The sequence below is a fragment of the Frankliniella occidentalis genome, unplaced genomic scaffold (genome assembly GCF_000697945.3).
Source record: "Frankliniella occidentalis isolate FOCC.00 unplaced genomic scaffold, Focc_3.1 Scaffold27, whole genome shotgun sequence".
NCBI classification, from domain to species: domain Eukaryota; kingdom Metazoa; phylum Arthropoda; class Insecta; order Thysanoptera; family Thripidae; genus Frankliniella; species Frankliniella occidentalis.
Genome location: NW_026267157.1, coordinates 1291670 through 1310209, shown reverse-complemented (window position 1 = coordinate 1310209; position 18540 = coordinate 1291670). Strand labels below are relative to the sequence as shown.

General features: G+C 43.7%; 3 protein-coding genes across 6 annotated transcripts in view; 2 read left to right on the top strand and 1 right to left on the bottom strand.

The window, feature by feature from the left end:
* LOC113211642 (protein unc-50 homolog) overlaps positions 1–262 on the top strand; it is a gene marked incomplete in the record, with an annotated part of 11235 nt that extends 10973 nt beyond the window's left edge. The window contains 1 exon segment of the mRNA XM_052265517.1: positions 1–262.
* A 1782-nt stretch (positions 263–2044) lies between these two features.
* On the top strand, positions 2045–16900 carry LOC113211669 (hemicentin-1). 3 transcript variants are annotated; one of them, XM_052265470.1, is made up of 58 exons: positions 2045–2600; positions 2726–2955; positions 3043–3165; positions 3273–3503; positions 3608–3773; positions 3864–4054; positions 4131–4203; positions 4301–4445; positions 4577–4833; positions 4910–5026; positions 5119–5285; positions 5370–5493; positions 5577–5758; positions 5841–5991; positions 6105–6257; positions 6383–6478; positions 6557–6732; positions 6814–6928; positions 7009–7159; positions 7281–7402; positions 7476–7623; positions 7706–7833; positions 7912–8059; positions 8157–8284; positions 8372–8537; positions 8611–8705; positions 8796–8952; positions 9025–9152; positions 9262–9411; positions 9501–9632; positions 9715–9824; positions 9911–10198; positions 10292–10478; positions 10566–10710; positions 10809–10951; positions 11124–11150; positions 11265–11558; positions 11644–11931; positions 12005–12189; positions 12280–12379; positions 12466–12590; positions 12687–12855; positions 12940–13088; positions 13196–13380; positions 13467–13618; positions 13699–13817; positions 13905–14087; positions 14159–14297; positions 14382–14513; positions 14622–14751; positions 14882–15042; positions 15142–15267; positions 15341–15463; positions 15548–15748; positions 15836–15962; positions 16059–16261; positions 16344–16425; positions 16504–16900. In XM_052265470.1, the coding sequence occupies exons 1-58, from the start codon at positions 2063–2065 to the stop codon at positions 16553–16555; spliced, it is 9213 nt and encodes a 3070-aa protein (XP_052121430.1). In that variant the 5' UTR covers positions 2045–2062; the 3' UTR covers positions 16556–16900. The 3 variants fall into 3 exon arrangements, with proteins under 3 accessions (XP_052121430.1, XP_026285905.2, XP_052121431.1); XM_026430120.2 differs by having other exon boundaries at positions 13467–13624; XM_052265471.1 differs by lacking the exon at positions 11124–11150 and having other exon boundaries at positions 13467–13624.
* LOC113211668 (kinesin-like protein KIF3B) lies at positions 16706–18534 on the bottom strand. 2 transcript variants are annotated; one of them, XR_008010923.1, is made up of 4 exons: positions 18214–18534; positions 17963–18094; positions 16923–17794; positions 16706–16838 (listed from the first exon to the last, which is right to left on the bottom strand). XR_008010923.1 is itself a non-coding variant. In XM_052265472.1 (3 exons), the coding sequence occupies exons 1-3, from the start codon at positions 18318–18320 to the stop codon at positions 16999–17001; spliced, it is 1035 nt and encodes a 344-aa protein (XP_052121432.1). In that variant the 5' UTR covers positions 18321–18534; the 3' UTR covers positions 16922–16998. The 2 variants fall into 2 exon arrangements, 1 of the variants encoding a protein (XP_052121432.1); XM_052265472.1 differs by lacking the exon at positions 16706–16838 and having other exon boundaries at positions 16922–17794.
* Positions 18535–18540: the final 6 nt, after the last annotated feature.

The following is an 18540-nucleotide window of genomic DNA, read 5'->3' as shown; positions in this document are numbered from 1 at the left end:
CAACGTTTAAATTTAAGTGTTTAAAAATGAACCCGTACTTTTAGTAGTCTATCAAGTACTCACCACCTCAATGTCTTGGTGGTATTTGCCAAGTTTGTCTCTACTTTTACTACCTACATTACATGTTATCTAGTATTTTATACCATATTAGCTTCACACTACGGCGAATGAGGTTTGGAGCTTCTCCTCAGTGCTTGACATACTGTTGTACTGCGTTACTCTGAAATCAACATTAAATCAAACCGTTTTAGTAGACCATAAATTTCTCTGTCAAGTTTGCCTCCTTAGCAGCACTATATCGTGCCAAAACTCCGGCGATGAAATCATCAACATGACGTCAATGACACGTGAATCCACCTCATCTTGTCCTACTCCTGTTGGCCCAGTGTGCGTTTGTGTGGCTTGGCTTCGCGGCCCCCGGCTAGGGGTCGTTGTAATACTACGTTACTTTTAGGGGGGATACAAATATTATGGTGTCCCAATAGCATCAGGACCATCATTCAAGCCCGCGTAGGACCCTGTAATATTAATACCCCTGGGTACAAATATCATAGGGTCTCTATGGACTCCAATTTTTGACCCCCCCCCCTATAAAAGTTACGTAGTATTTGAACGACCCCCTACAGCCGCCTACAGCCCCCGACTAGACCTCCGCCTCCTCCGTCTACGCCTCGGGGTCCCACGCTGCCGGGGAGAAGCGATAAGAGCCGGGATGTGACCTTGCCTTCCCTTCCAGGGCGCAAGGCCCACACGCGCGCCAGGCGAGGCCGGGGCCCCAGGGGGGGAGGCCACCGCACCAGGCCTCGCGCGACCACACAGGGCCGCCCGGGGGTCCCCGCCCCAGCGTCTGCTCGAGAATAGAAGCCTCTGGAGGCCTCGCGTGAAGCGGCGCACCAGCACCGGCTTGCGTGGGGTCGGGCGAGGCGCACTGCGGTGCGAGAGAGGCACGCCGTGATGTTTGTATCCCGGGGTCGGGGCCCGGGGTACGGTAAACTCCCGTGATGGTTTTGCACGCCGTCAAACAGGGTGGTCGATTTTATTTTGCTCATACATACTGTACCGCATGCAGCCGTGCGGGCGGGCGGGCTTGCCTACCGTTGCTCACCACGGCGCCTATGGCCCCGTGCGAGTACGCAACCCGCGCGCACGATTGCATGCGGTGCAGTATAAGCAAAGTAAAGGGAGGTGTCTGTGACTGTCCTGTATTTTTACACCGTTCCCCACCCACCCGGTGGTTCCGGTGCGCGGCCCAGCCCTCACCACTGATGCCAGTGTAAAGGCGTGCATTTATTTATTGTTCTAAGCTTTCCTCTCCCGGCTTCTTCTCGTGTGGGGAACGCGTACGCTCGGTCCGCTCGCGCTCGCTGCTGGAGCGGCGGCGGTCCGTGCGGGGAAGTCAAGCAGGCGGGCGATAGGCGTGGCGGAGCGGGGCGGAGCAGGGCGATAGCGCAGATAAGTAGTACCAGCCGGGCGTAGCCGGGCGTAGCGCTGAGGCGTATGCGGGGGGGTCCCTGCGCCGGAACACCTCGAACAAGGCCTTGCTTTGTGTGGGGCACGGCGGGGCCCGGCCGATGGTCTCTGTGTGGTCTTCCCCCCTCCTCGCCAGCTCGGTCGTGGACTTGTTGTGCTGCTCGGAGCTGCCCCCCCCCCCCTCGCGTCTACGGCGCCCAGACCTCCAAGTCTACGTGCCCGTGTCTGAGTGTGCGTTACACAAACAGAGGCCGGCGCCGGGTCGACGGCCGGCACGGCCACACACTTCTTACACTTGGTCAAAACCCGCCCACATACGACGTCGTCGGACCGACGCCGACGGGAGCCCAACGGTTAAACCGACGTCCATCGCAAGTCGAACCGGCTATCGCCTTCGCTAGAGTCTAGCCACCGCGACCGCGGGCACCGTGGGTATTTACTTATGAGGAAGTGTGGGGTGCACAGCCCCGGGGGGAGGGGGAGCGCGGCAAAGAAAAAGGAACATGAGCAGGGCAAGGCCGGGGGGAGAGAGGAGGGGGGCTCCCTCCGACTGCGACGGAACTGACGAACAGACGTCAGTTTGCGTGGAGCGATGGAACGACGCGGACGAGGCTGCGTGCCGCGGTGGTGGTGCGTGGTGACGGTGACGGCCGCGCTGCTGGCGCTGGCGGGGTCGACGGCGGCCTCGGAGCCCGGGTCGGACGCCGCGCCGCCGGCCGACTCCGCGGAGTGGGAGTCGCTGGTGGGGGGCGCGCGCCCCGCGCAGGACGAGGACGACGTGATGCTCGCTGACGAGGCCGCCACCACAGACGACGCGCTCTGGAACGCGCTGGTGGCGGCGCCGGGGACGGCGTCGACGGCGGCCGCGGATGCCGGCACCGTGACCGAGGTCAGCGACAGCAGCGACATCCCGACGCCCGCCCCCGCGCGAGCCGGCCCCCGCGCCGCGGCCTCGGCGCCGGCCTCCGCCGCGGACGCAGTGTCGCTGGCCTTCGTCTTCGACTCGACGGGGTCCATGTGGAGGGACCTGGAGCAGCTCAAGCGGGGCGCCGCCGCCATCCTGGAGGCCATGCTGGCCAGGCCGGACAAGCCCATCTACGACTACGTGTTCGTTCCCTTCAACGACCCCAGTGAGTGCGACTGACCGGAGGTGGTGCTGTCTCCGGGAGAGGGGGGGGGGGGTGGACGTGCGAGTAGCTCCTGCCTTGTCGCTGTCCTCCGCTTCGCGGCGCTCACCTCTTGTGCGGTCTTGCAGATGTGGGGCCCGCGACCGTGACGACGAGTGCAGACGTCTTTAGGGCCCAGATGGAGGCGGTCCAGGTGCGGGGCGGCGGCGACTGCCCAGAGCCCTCGCTCGAGGCCATCCTCCAGGCGCTCAAGCGAGTCCGCCCCAACTCGTACGTTTACGTGTTCACGGACGCATCGGCCAAGGATCACTTTCTTTTGCCTGAAGTACTGTCCTTGGTTCAACGGAAGCAGACACAGGTAGAAAAGTGCAGCTGTAGTAGTATTTGAACTGACTTGAACAAGTTTAGATTAGATACTTTTATTCTTACCTTTGTTGGATTTTAGGTCGTGTTTGTGATGACTGGAAATTGTAAAGATAGCAACACTCCCCGTTATCAGTCCATGGAAAATATAGCAGTGGCGAGTTCTGGCCAGATTTATCACATCAACAAAGCTGAAGTTGAAGACGTTAGTAAAAAGCCATTTGTTTTACAGCAAGATTATTTTTTGCAATTTGCTTGTAATTTAGATCTCATCTCAGTATCAATAGATGTCATAATATTTTCTGTTTCTAGGTTCTGAGTTTTGTCCAGCAAACACTTGATTCACAGAAGGTGAACCTAGTGTCAGTAGATTTACCAGAAGCAGCCAAAAAAGAGCATGCAGTGCAGGTTGATGAAACAATTAGAGAATTTACTGTCTCAGTTTCAGGGGTAAATCCCCATATTTCTGTTGTTAATCCTGATGGAGTAAGGATTGATCAACCGCCTGCCCTACAAAATATTCTTGATCTGGATAATGTTAAGGTACAAATAAACAATAAGTTACTTTCGTGCATTTTAAAAGTTAGCTCTGCCAACAGCAAGACCCACAGATATATCATTTATTTTTTTATTTTTAATGTATATAGGTTGTTGTTGTAAATAAACCATTGCCTGGATCATGGACTGTGGAAACCTCCAGCGACTCAAAGCATGCTGTGCGTCTGACAGGAATTAGTGTTGTTGATTTTTCTTATGGTTTCTCTGTGCTTGAGACAGATCGTCTTAATGAAACTTACCACAGGCCTTTGCAAGGTACTAGCTTTGATGCTTAATTATTTTTTTTAACAAATTGACATTAACTGTCATGTAATTTCTGTTGTTATATACCTTAACTCAATTTAGATGCTCCAAATTTCATTCTGGTTGGTGGAACCGATATGGGTAGTGTGTGGAACCTTACATCTGTTGACCTTCTTGATATTGACGGATCAACTTTACAAACTATTCCTCTGTCTCCATTGGGTGCTCTAGATGGTCTCTACCGTGGAGGCCAATTTATACCACCTGGTGGAGATCAATTATTTTACCTTGCGGTAGGTACCTGGTCAGAAGAATTCTTGTGATGTGTACTTGTGCTTCTTTAAAAATTGAAATTTTTTTTTCATTTAGAACTTTGGTTATGGGAAAGATGGCTCCCCAATCAAGAGAATAACACCTACAGCCATAAGTGCTCAAAGTGGAGGTACAAAATATAAAATATGATACCTTGCTACTTTGGTTTTGTTTTGAACTGGTACTACAGAAACTAAAACCTATTTTTTCTGTTTCAAAACTTTCAGGTTTGCCTGTGATTCAGCTTCAGGCCGAGCCAAGAGTGTGGCTAAATGATACACTGACACTTCGCTGCCAGATTGATTCACTAATACCTTTTAGTGCTTGGTTTTCTAAAAATAGGATACCTATATCTAAGAAACAAAAGTACCAGTAAGTTTTAATTATTTTTTTCTAGTTTTGTTCCCTGTTATAAAAAAAGAAACAAATTTGTTCAATCATATTGGGTAACAGTAGTTTTTTAGATTACCATTATTTTACCTTATTTTCATTTTCTCTTTTAGGCAGACGGCACTCATGACAATGAGAATAGACAGCTTAACCGAGGAAATGGGTGGAGATTATGTGTGTCACGCCAGCAATGTTCAAGGTTTCAGCAAAGATGTAGCCCATGTGACTGTGTCAGGACCTCCACCTGAAGTCATTACAGATACTCAAATACTTGTTCAACCTAATCATCCGGCAGTACTTGACTGCCATGTAAGGAGCAGACTCAAATTCAATATGACTTGGACTCGTGTTAATACCCAATATTCCAATGGTGAGATCATTTTGGTTTAGAAGAACTTGAATGTTTCATAATGCTGCTTGATAATGTAACGCTATAATTTTTACAGATGCTGAACTTGTTGATAATAATGCAAGGTACATCATTTTGTCAAACTCATCTCTGGTTATTGACCCAGCTATGCCAGAAGATACCGGTCTTTTCTCATGCACTGCAGTAAACCAGGGTGAGATATAGAGGATACTAATAACAGTGATGGCTTGAAATTGTTCAGTGGAAACTAGCTGGGATATGCATTATCATTACTGTGTTTTCTAGGAGGAAAAGGCGAAAGCAGAATAAATTTGCTTGTTAGTGATCCTCTGAAAGTGACTGTGCATCCAAGAATAACAAAATTTCAACGTGGGAACTCATTTACAATCACTTGTGATGCTAACTCGCTGCCTACAGAATTTTATTGGGAGCACGATGGACACATACTTGAGGTAACCCTTATCCATCTCCTTTTTTAAAACATCTGGAATTTTATTTTTTCTTTCCTTTTTAAAATACCTTTTTGATAATTTCAGAGAGGAAGAATGGGACATGTAATTATAGAAGCTGTTGGTCTCAGTCTAATTCTTCGTGTTACAAATGCCCAATTAACTGATCAGGGTGTATTCAGATGTGTAGCAATGAATAGCAGAGAGTCTGGTAATCATAACTTCTCATATTAACCATCATCACCTTGTCTTTCTGCACCCTGTCAGCAAACGACTTTTACATTTTTTTTCCAGTGGAGGAAGATGCTGAAACTTACTATGAAGAGATTCCATCTGTTATGATTAGAAACAGTTCTGATATGGTTAGGGCCGGTGACAATGTACTTCTTCACTGTGTAGCAAATGGAATTCCAAGGCCTAAAATGAGATGGCTCTGGCAAGGATTGGATGTGAAATTGCTATCAACGAATTCTGAGGTTTGTCATTTCATATTTTTTGACAAAATATATTTCTTTATTGCCTCTGTTGTTAAATTAAAATTCCTTCATGTGCCACTAGATGCTTGACAATGGAGACTTAATGATTTATGATATTAAGCCAGAGAACACTGGTCAGTTTGACTGTGTAGCTCATAATACTGTTGGAGAAGTGAAAGACTCAGTCAATATTACTGTTGGATACCCTCCTAAGATTGTGACAAAACCATCTTGTAAGTAAAAACAACAGAAGGATAAATTAAGGCATGGTAAAACTTTTTGTAAGCAATTTGTCTTTATCTTTGTATGTTGTCATTTACATGCCAATATTCTCTTGGTCACACAGCTACATTGATTGAAATTCAGAGCTCTGGTTCTTTATCATGCAATGGATCTGGAGTTCCTGATCCAGTGATTCATTGGGAGCGACTTGACGGGAAATTATTGGATTCCAGGAGAGTTCAGCAAGATATGTCATCAGGATCACTTATCTTCTCAGGTGAGAAAAAGTGAGTCAAGTGTGTAGAGTTCCAAGATAGATTAAAAATTTTGTTTAGTTTTTTAATTACCATATTGGCTTTTAGAACCTGTTCTGATTTTCTGGTCCTTTTAAAATGTTGCTAGGGGTTGAAATTGATGATGGAGGTGTTTACATTTGTGTTCTGGAAAACCAATATGGACAACTTGTCCTGGAAGGGGAAGTATTGGTTACTGGCATTGGTAAGTTCATCCTGGAATCAATTTTTCTTTGTAAATTGTTCTTTACCCTTAATTAAACTGTTTTCTGCATTACTTCAGTTGCACCTGCTTTTGATAAACATGAATCAATTGAACAAAATTTTACGTCTTCTGTTGGAAGAGAAATTATTCTGTCATGTCCGATTTCGGAAGGGAACCCTCCTCCTCTAATTGCCTGGTATAAAGATGGTAATCTCATTGATGCAGATGCCAATTTAGGTGGAATATATATTCAGGTGTGTGTTGGCATAATGAGTACCTTTACTGTGCTACTACTTATTACCTTCTTTTTTAAAGAAAACTGATCAAATTTTCAGATGAATGGATCACTGAAATTAAGTGAGGCAAACCCCAAACATTCGGGAAACTATAAATGTGAAGCTACAAATGTAGGTGGATCCATATCACGGTACATTTTCCTCACTGTTATGGGTAAGTTTCAAATCAAACGCACACAATTTTTAATGCCTCTTAATCTACTTTCTTAATGTTTGGTTGGGCTCTGCTTTCAGATCCCCCATTTCTGGAGAGCCCAGATTTACTGAACTTGACTGAAAAAGTTGGCAACAATGTTCTTCTGCCTTGCATTGCGTACGGAACACCTTCACCAGAGATTCAGTGGCTTCAGGGTGACAATAGCCCCATCGCACTTACTGAGAGAATGTAAGATTGCCCATTGGTTTTAAATATTTTAACGTAAGTTTGCATCAGTTTGATGATTTGCCTATAGAGCTTCTGCATTGTTGCAGACTTTTAAACAGTGTTCAATACTTTTTAATTCCAGATTCAGAACTTATGAAGGTCTCGTGATGACTGAAATTCAGTTGAGTGATGCCGGAACATACACATGCAAAGCTCTTAATCCGGTGGGGTCAGTCAACAGGAGTATTTATCTTGTTGTTCAAGGTAATAGGTCTGACAAAGATACTTACCTACATATTGACTTGAATTTGTGACTAACTATGTTTTTTACTTTCAGATCCTCCACACATTGTTGGTGAATCAGTCATGGAACTTGTTGCTAATGTGGGTGATGTTGTACGTCTACCATGTGATGCCACTGGTGAACCATCTCCTGAATTTATTTGGTCACATAATTATGATTATCTTACTTTCAATGATCATATGTAAGACTTTTGACATTTCTTATGCTTTTCTATAGTGATGTATGTTTGTTATAAGTAACTATTTTAATTCCATCTTTTCTAGTCTTCCAGGTACAAACAGTGATGGTTTGGTGATAACTTCTGTAAACATTTCTGATGGAGGTGAATATTTGTGCTCTGCTGTGAATGATGCTGGCTCTGCTAATAAAACTATAACTATCACCGTTCAAGGTAAATATGCATCTAAACCGAGCCTTTCAGTTGTCCTAACTGCCTCGAAAATATTTTAATTTTATTTCTTCTTTTTAGAACACCCGTCAATTGAAATTGTCGGGCCCTTACAGGTGACTGTTACTGCTGGCCAGTCAGCTAAGCTGTCCTGTAAAGCCAGGGGTACGCCTCAACCAAGAATAGCATGGACATTTAAAGGTCAGCCTTTTGTGGTTGAAGATACAGAGTAAGTGCTTTCAAAAATATTAAAAATTACATTCTCCCCCCTGTGAACAATAGTTTTTTGTTTTTTTTTACTTTTAATACTTCTTCAATCTTTCCAGGGAGTCAGAGAGTGGGAACACTATTCTCAGTTTAACAGATTTACAGGAGAGTGATTCTGGATCTTATGTATGCACAGCTTACAATCTAGCTGGATCTGATTCAAAAACTGTAAAGCTGTTTGTTCAAGGTATTGTGATGCAAAATCAGCTCATATTCCGTATATGTATTTCTATCTATCTTTAATTTGGTTTTGATCTTGGTTTGCTGTTTTTAGTAAAGCCCTCTATTGAGCCATGGCAAGAGAAATTCAAAATTATGGAAGGGCAAGAGTTGGTCTTGGACTGTTTGATGCATGGAAATCCACCTCCAAAAGGAACCTGGCTGAAAGATGGGGTAGTAATCTCTTCAAATGGTACCACTGATAACTCAGTGCAGTACAGGTATGTATGTTTCAATCGACGACTTAGTTTTGAGCATAACTAGAATCTCAGTCATTTTTTGCTTGATATGTAGGATTTCTGCAAAACTTTCTGATGCTGGAAATTATGAATGTGAAGCAGAAAATGAAATTGGAAATTCTACCAGAGCTCTGGAAGTTACTGTCTTAGGCAAGTTATTATTGTTATTGAAATGGCATGTCAGTGTCAGTGTGTATGTTTAGGATCATCACTATAACATCTTGCTTTGGTCTATTGCAGCACCTCCTCGGATAAAGGCCCCTCATAATATTTCTATTGTTGCTATAAGTGGGGAAGATGTTATGCTGGACTGTGTGGAAGACAAATTTCAGGGATTTCCCTTTCCTGAAATTACCTGGACAATCAATGGAAATCCCATCAATTTCACACAGCTCAGGTATGTCAAAATCTTTAAATACCTGCCCGTCAAATCATTTGAGCTTTGTTTCATAAATGACCTTTTTTACAGCTCTGACACAGACAGTCTTGGGCATTTTTATTTCCAAAGAATATTACCATCACAATCAGGTCAATATGTCTGCCAGGTATCAAATGAAGCTGGAAATGGTTCAAGAATATTCAACATTTTTGTCCAAGGCAAGAAATATTAAAATGTTGATTGCTGCTCCTTTTGGTGCAATATTTGAAAATAATAAAAGCAATGATACCTGTTAAATTTAATTATTGTATTTCTCATTTTTTATAGAAACCCCTTCAATCCAGGAGGAATTTCTTGAGAAAAAGACTTTAATGGAGGGGGAAGACTTATCCCTTCCTTGCACCTCCAGTGGAATTCCAACCCCTAAAATAACTTGGTTGTTCAATAACAAATCATTGAATTTTAAAGAAGATTATGGTATGCTATATCAGAAAGTATTTATTTCTCTATCATTTTATGTACAAGTTTAAAGTTTCCATTTTATAAAATTCTGTACAACCTTTCAGTTGACCTCTTGATGATGAATGACAATACACTTGTAATTATATCGGCCCAGGCAAATATCTCTGGTGTGTTTACATGTGTTGCTAGGAATGAAGTAGGTGAAGACATGCAACAAACATCTATCGAAGTATATGGTATGTGGATGCTTTTCCTTATTGATGATGTGAGTGTGTCAAAGTGATGCGACAGCAACTTCACTTTTTTTTCAAATTTTAGTTCCACCTTCTATGACGGGCAATGGAATCATACACAAGGAAGTAAATGAAGGTGATAATGTTATATTAACATGCCCATCTTCTGATGCCTCTGAAATTGCCTGGAGTCAGGTAATCATTGCTGTTCATTATTTATTTTTTTGTCTTTACACTATAAGACACAGTATACACACTAGACTTTTAAAAATGTTTTCAAGGATGGGGAGCCTATTAACTTTTTGGCCAACGAACGGTCTGATGAAGCGCATTTCAAGTTGCTTGATGGCGGAAAAACACTTGAAATATTTGAATCGCGCTCAACAGACAATGGAACCTATACTTGCACTGCATCAAATCCAGTCGGAAGCAAGACAGCAACATTTTTTTTGGAGGTGCTGTGGGCACCGTTTTTTGAGGAATTTGGAGTAGGCAAGAAAAACTTCACTGTTGTGGAAGGGAACAATATTACCTTCGATTGTTTGAGCAATGGGAGCCCCACACCTAAGGTAATAGCATCTATTTGTAGTTTTATCCTCAATAATCAACTTAGGTGTTGGTGTTTCTTTTGTTATCAATAATAATGAGGAAAAAAATTGCAGGTTATTTGGAAATTTAATGAAACCCTACCTGTGACGGAGCATACATCTCCAGGTGTTGTAATTTTGCCATCCAGCCGCCACCTACTCACAATTCCAGTAGTTAGAGCCCATCATGACGGAATATACAAATGCAAAGCTATCAACAGACTAGGCTTCATCAACAAACAATTTGCTCTTCATGTCATAGGTTTGCACAATCTTACTTCCTTGAAAGAGCTTTTTAATGTGTTATGACTTTGAACCTCTTATTTGAAAATCTTTTTATGTTCTTCAGTACCACCATACGTGGATTCTGAAAAAGAAGATAATTACGAGGTTTTAAGAGGAGAAAGTGTGACATTGGTGTGCCCTGTCTCTGGTTCACCAAAGCCAGTGTTCCTTTGGGACTACCCATCCAACTTTAACCCACATTTCGAGTGGTATGTGTCATAATGTTTCCATACAAAGATAAAATATCTATTTGCTACAGTTTACCAGCAAACATGCATGTTGATTAAAAAATATTATTTTGCTTTAGGTCCAACAAGAAAGTTGAGTTCCTGAATCATTCTCAAATAATGGTGATTCATGATGTAGACTTTTCTGACGGAGGTGTCTTTATGTGCAATGGTAGTAATCAAGCTGGCTTCAAACTCAACTACTTCAACATTTCCATTACAGGTACGAGTACAGTACTCATGTGTTACTATTGTTTCTGTATCTCATAAAAATTATAAATTTTGATATAGTATGTATGATACATGTTTCTGGAATCGCTTGAAATCCATTTAATAAAATGTTGCTTGATGCTCTGTTTTTAATTTTGTTGCTGCTTTGCTTCACCTGCTTTTAGGTCTACAGAAAATCTCCTCAGCATCAGGTAAGTACTTTTTTGGTTGAACCAACTTTGGGAAAAAGAAAAATCAGAATGGTTAGGCTTCTGTTAATCTTTTATGTTATTGCCTGAACCCATCTTCCATGTTTTGAATTTCAGAAGCACCTGTTATTCTCGACACTTCTGTAGAAGAAGATTTAAATGTCGTGAAAGGAGCTACCTTACTGCTGCAGTGCAATGTCCGTGGTCAGCCTTTACCAGATGTACAATGGACCCACAATGGTCACATGATTTCCAGCGACAGAACAACAGAGCGCTTTGATCTGGATACTTCCTCTGTAAGTCAAACACTCAGCATAGATTTCTCCGGTGCAAAGGACAGTGGGAAATATGTTTGCCATGCTACCAATACTCGAGGTACTGCAGAAAAAGTTTATCGTGTTCGATTCCAAGGTAAAAATCTTAGTAAAGCTTACTAAATTTGAAGATTTCATATTACATGTTTAAGCATCCTCCCTTTTTCGTTTTTAATTCCCAGTTGCACCTCAAATTGATGGTCGAGTCCAATACTCCATTGAACATGTCAATGCACTGTACGGCCTACCCTTCAGCTTGCACTGTTTGTCTATCGGAGAACCTTCTCCATCGATTACTTGGCTTAAAGATGGGCTGCCTCTCATCAAAAATATAGATTACCTAATAGGTGGTGGCCATGGGGAAATCCTACATTTCAAGCACTCTCATCAGCAGCAGTCTGGGAATTATACATGTGAAGCAAAGAACAGTGCAGGTTCTGTTTCGAAGAGTTTCATTCTTGATGTTCTAAGTAAGTGCCAATTGATATGTTTCATTTCCTGTGTTTTGATGTTGTTTCTGAGCCATTGTTCTTGTGTCGCCAGTTCCTCCTTTCCATCCAAATAACACCGAGGAGATAAAGGAAAGTGTGCTGCTTCATGACTCTCTAAGCTTACAGTGTGACTTCAGGGGGAACCCAGACCCTAAGCTGTTGTGGATGAAAGGTATTGAGCCGATATCATCCAGCACTTCTAAAGGGCTGCAACTGTCGGGTGACAACCACACATTGGTAAAGGAAATGCACTCAATATTGCATAAGCACCCTATGGTACCCTTTGGAACTTGCCTAATTTTTGATTATTCTTTTTCTGGAAATAAGGTAATAACTTCAGCTGAACTTAATCACTCTGGAAGGTATTCATGTTTGGGCACCAATGAAGCTGGTTCTGCAGAACTTATGTTCCATGTCAAAGTCTTGGGTGAGAATACTGTTTATCTATAAAATGCAATCAGCTTGTAGGAAGTGCACTTGACTGTATTATTCAACTTTTACCTCCTTAATCAGAGTTTCCTCACCGAAATGAGGCTATCACCAGAAACTTCACCACTTTTACTGTAAAGCCCTTGCGAAGAGTCATGTTATTGTGTGCCATGATGGGATCTCCTTCTCCTAGCCTTACTTGGTTCAAGGTAAAGATCTCTTACTTCAAAGCTGTTTTACATCTTTTCCTTTTATTTTTTTTCTTTAAACATCTCATAATATAACAACATGTAATCTTTGATCAGGATGATTCTTTGCTGGATGGTAACAGTCTCAATGGCAGTATTCAGATCTCTTCAGATGGCAGGCAACTACACATCTTGAGTGCCTTACAATATCACGAAGGACTTTATAAATGCAATGCAAAGAATGATGTTGGTTCAAGTGATGCATTTTTCCAACTGAAAATGGATGGTAAAGTGTCCTGAGAAATACAAAACTTCTTATTTTAAAAGTTATGAAAATTTAAAATTTACTAAGTGACCTGCTTATTTTTAGCAAAGGGAGACTGGGGTGACTGGTCAGACTGGAGTATGTGTAGTGTATCTTGTGGTTTTGGGACTCAAGAACGTAATCGTGAGTGCCTCACATTCAACTGTCTTGGAGAGGTATTTGAAACAAGACCATGTTTCATGTCACATTGTCCTGTAAGTAATATTTGTGTACTGGTTATAGTATCAGGAGAATTTATAGAAAAATAATCAGCCCTTGTGGTTTTTTGGAAAAGAATTAATTTAATTTTATATCTAAATAGATTAATGGTGGTTGGAGTAACTGGACAGAATGGAGTGGTTGTGTCCAGACCTGTGGACTTGAATTGCAGAACCGCACCCGAGAGTGCAACAACCCTGAACCGATGTATGGTGGATTTCTCTGTGAGGGAGAAGTCAGCCAAAGTCAAATTTGTGACTTACCGCCTTGCCCAGTCGATGGAAAATGGTATATTTTTCCTACCCATTTTTTTTCTACAAAAATATAATAAAATGAAAACAATAAATAATGTTTTCTTTAAATGGTGTTTGCAGGTCACTTTGGTCTGATTGGAGCAAGTGCAGTGTTACTTGTGGTGCAGGGTTACAGACTCGTTGGAGGCAATGCAATAATCCCACTCCAGCTCATGGTGGATTAGAGTGTAAAGGGGTCGACACTGATGTGAGCAGTTGCAATGATGGTCCATGTATGGGTGAGCAAAACTAATGTAATTTGAACTGTTTCAAATATAGAAGTGTACTAAACTTCATATGTGGAAACTCTTAGGTGCTTGGTCAGAATGGTCTGACTGGACACCGTGTTCTGCTACATGTGGTCCGGGAAGAAGACACCGACGCCGAGAGTGTGCTTCTCAGTGGTCTGACTGCATTGGCGACAATAAACAGGTGTTGCTTATTGTTGTTTAGAGATGTCATGTAAATAGAATTACTAAGTGTTTTCCTGAATGTCTCAATTTTTTTCTCTATTTCCAGTATGAGTACTGTAAGCTTAGGCGTTGCCCTGGAGAGGGGCCAAGAAAGGCAAATCTTCATATTCGTGGAAACTTAAATGGATATGATTTAAGGGATGACATTCTCATTGTCGATCTGAAAGGAGATGATAAAATCAAACGGGGACTGGTCTCAACAAGGCTTCATAATGTTCAGAAACGAGAGGTAAGTTGATAAAATTTAGGTAGCGAGTGTGTCTAATTCTGAAAAATGTATTTGTTCTATTATCTGATTAGGTACCTTTGGAACCAATAGTTCCCCTATTAGTCTCACCAGTCTCTTGGAATGTCGCCTATGAAGATAACGATGCAAGAAATGGCTACTCTTTAACGAAGGGAATTTTCAACCAGGATTCTCAAATTCAATTTGCTACAGGTATTATGTGCGGTCATCTTCATTCACTTCTATGTTTCTTAAGTTTTATCAATTAATTTATTTAAATGATTTCTGTTACTCTAGGTGAAGAAGTGAAAATTAAACACATTGGTCATGGTGTAGATGAATCTGGTCAACTGAAGGTAGATATTGAAGTGATTGGTGAGGTACCCTATGTACAGCCACAAGCAACTATAGTCATTCAACCCTTCTCAGGTACTTTTTAATTTTTTTTAAATTTTTTATACAATTATCTTTTTAGGTATAAAAGAACCTAGCAAACTCTCAGTAGTAAAAGTAATAAACAATTTCTTGTCTTTTCAGAAAACTTTGTTAAAACTGGTTTACATAGTCTACACGTTGCATCAGAAGGTGGATTGTCTGCTGATGGAAATTATATTCCATATACCTTGAACAGCACTGTCTTGTATCAGCATAATAATGAACCAATGCCGTAAGTGACCAAATAAAGTAAAGTACCAGTTAAATTTAATTGCCGTGAAAAGTAGATTCATAAATTTTATTGAAAGTTGTATTTGATTGAAAAATATATAAATGAAAAACCATTGTGATCTTCTCCTTAGATTTTTGTCAGAAAAAATGTCAACTGATTACATTGAATCAAATTATGATCCAAATCTACAAGAGATGCAGTACTCTATCTCAACTGTTATTTCACAAACCTTTGATGAAGACAAATGTCCTGAGGGCTTTAAGCTCAATGCAGAGCATAAGCATTGTGAAGGTTTGATATCTGCATACTTTTCTCTATCCTCTTAGTTTTCTGTTTGAAAACTATATTTTTTTTCTTTTGTGGTCCCTTTAATCAATTTTATTTCTGCAGATATTGATGAGTGTTTGTCCGGGTCAAAATGTCACTCTACACAGCTGTGTGAAAACCTGCTGGGATCATACCGCTGTTCCTGTCCTGTTGGCTTCAAAGCCTTAGCCATTGGGTCACGATGCCTAGGTTTGAATTATTATCAGTCCGATGAAGTCTTTTACTGTTAATAATTATCAAATAATTTATCATTTACTTTCAGATGTGAATGAATGTCTTCAAGAGCCTCCATTGTGCTCTAATGATTGTCGAAACATACCTGGAAGTTATCTATGCATCTGTCCTCCAGGGACGTTCCTGCTGGAAGATAGACATTCCTGTTCCTGTATGTTCCATCTCAAAGTCATTCTAAAAAGGGGGGTATTTGTGGCTGGTTAATAATTTGCTCTTAATTTTTTGGGGTCCTTAGCATCTCCATACTGGGATGACCCGGATGACACGTATGGAGTCTCTGATGTAAATGGAGAAGAGAATAGATCTGAGGAAAACCCACTCTCTGCTCGTAAACATGTAATTGATGACGATTTCCCATATCCACAAGAACATCGCCAAGCAGAAGAGGAGTGGTCTTGCCCTCAAGGTCTTGTATGGAGAAATGGCTTGTGTCTCGGTACGTTCACAAATTCATCCAATACTATTCTAAAATCATGTCACAATATCCAATCCATCTGACTGTGTATTTCTCAATTGTTTCCAGATCAAGATGAGTGCTTGGAAGATCCCTACATCTGTGGTGAAGACGAAACATGCTTAAACATGTTTAAGACATTCAAATGCATGCACACACCTTGTGGTAGGGGCTACAAGAGAGATACAATTACCAGGTAAAGGACTGATTATATTTTGGTTGAGTTGCAATTTTATAGCAGATGATGTAAAACCAGGGAAAATTATGACTGGGGTTCTTCCTTCTGCTGCAGGGACTGCCTGGCTTCGTGCAGCGCAGACCTCCCCTGCCCCAGCGGCGCCACCTACGCAGAGAGGAAGGTGTTTATTCCAGTGACTGTAGCGGGTGAGGGTAACGAACCAGGAGCGGAGCTCGTCCACTTGTCCGTCTCTCATAGTCTCATTGCCCAGTTTAAGAAAACTTCTCACACAAAGTATTACTTTGGCAACAACAAAGGTACGTTCTGGTGAATTGGTGAAATACTTTTGTTTTCCTATCTATTGGGTTCAGTTTCCTTACATCCTATTTTATTTTGCAGGAAAAGTGGTGCAGTTAAGGCAAGATAGTGATAAATGCATACTTCATATTTCAAAGAAGCTTAAGGCTGGAAAAATTTACAGGTAAAGTTGGACTCCAATAACTTATTTATTTTAATCCATTCAGAGGCTTGTCTTATGTGCAAATACTCTCTCTTTCAGAGTTGAAGTTCGTGGTGACACTTTCTCCGATAAAAATTTCTACAAAATTTAACTTATATATCCATGTTTTAAACCATAGTTTTTAAGCCACAAATGAATGAAAGCGAATGTATTACATCTTGTCTTGGTAGCTATTGCCGTTGATACATTGTAGCTTCTTTCAGTTTAGCTGTTAAGTTTTATATGATGACTAAACTTTGAAGATTTTATGGATGTAATGTGTCTGGATATTCGGTGTATTTATTTATTTATCATAGCATTTGTATTTCATAGTACTTCCTCACGCAATTATTACCCAAAATACATTTTTACACTGTGAATATTTAAATTTGTTCCTGTAAACGTAAGTAAAAATAAATAAATCGGAATTGCATGGCAATTTTATTTTTTAACTTGATTTGTCGTTTCTTTATCCTTACCACTTTTGTCCACCACTGCGTGAATTGGAGTGTGCCACACGCCACGACACGGCCAGCGAGACGCACTTGAGGACGGTCAGGACACCAGGGTCGGTATCTGACGGGCGTCGGCGACGGGCAGGGGCTCGGCCAGGGCTTCCATCCTGGGCACTTGCCCCTTGCACTCGGAGACGAAGGCCCTGAAGATGGCGTTCTTGAGCGCGAGGGCCTTGCGCAGGCGCGCCTGCTCCGACAGCAGCTGCAGCACTTGGTGCTGGTGCTCGCTCTGCGCGCGCTGCGACACCGCCTGCTCGGGCACGGCCAGGGCGGCGAGCGCGCGCGCCGCGGGCTCGGCGTCGGACAGGTCCGAGGACGCGCTGTCGACGGGCCCCGCCTGCCCCGCCTGCACCGCCTGCCCCGCGGGCTCCGCGGGCCCCGCGGCGTCCCCGGCCGGCGGCGTCCTGGCCGGGCAGCCCACGGGGCAGCCCATCTGCTCCTGGATCCAGCGCACCATCTGCACGGTGGCCTCCTGGTGGTGCTTGCCGTGCAGGCGCCACACGGCGCGCCGGTGGCAGTAGCGCGTGCGGCGGTGGTGCCAGATGGGGCGCGCGCCGACGCGCGGGTAGCGCCGGTCGCTGCTGCTGCTGCCGCCGCCGTCCTCCGTGGACGACGACGTGCCCGTCCCCGAGTCCCCGCGGTGGCCGCCGCTGCCGACGCCGCCGCCGCCGCCCGCCCGGATCAGGTTCTTGAGCGCGCGCACCTCCTCGTTGTACTGGCTGAACGCGGTCCTCGTCCCCCTGGCGGCCGGCCCCCGCGCGGCCGCGGCCACCGTGCTGCCCTCGTTCATGTTGCGCGTCGGCGTGTTCTTGATGTGCTTTGCGCGGCTCGCATACCTGCACACCGCGTAACACAACTCCGTATGAACCAAATGGTAAAACAATTCTAAATTTAATTTGAAAATGATTTTTTAAAATTTTAGTCTATAAATTCTCAAGGCAGTGGCAAAGTGCCCCTACACCGTGTGCCTGGTCTGGCCGGGTCGACCCCGACCGGTACCTGACCTCAGCGTCATGAGGCTCTCGTCGTAGTTGTAGCTGGCGGGGCCGATGTTGGCGATCATGATGGCCTTGGAGTTGCCGCCGAGCGAGTCCTGCAGCAGCTGCGTCAGCTTCGAGTCCCGGTAGGGGATGTGCCTGGACAGCGGCGCGTTGAGCGGTCAGCCCGTGTCAGCCCCTGCCAGCGCGCGCGTAGGCAGAGCCGGCGGGCGCGGCGGCTGAGCGCGCGGCCTATGCCCCGGCCGTCGGGCGCCCACCTGCTGCCCCACGAGCGGCCGTCCGTCGCCGTGAGGGCCGAGATGACGTTGCCCAGCGCCGACAGCGACAGGTTGATTTTGCCCGACTCCTTGAGCCGGTCGCCCATGGCGCCCGTCTTGCACTGGCGCTCGCTGCCGGCCAGGTCCACGAGGTTCAGCTTGCCCACCCGCGTGCCCGTCCGCGACTGGGGGACAAATTTTGTTTTCCAGCTCGTACTTTGAAATTTAAGTTGTAGATAGATGAATGCGGGAGAATGTTGTTCTTTCTTAGGGATTTCAATTTTCACACACACAAAAAAAATAATTTTGGAAAAAAATTCCGGATTT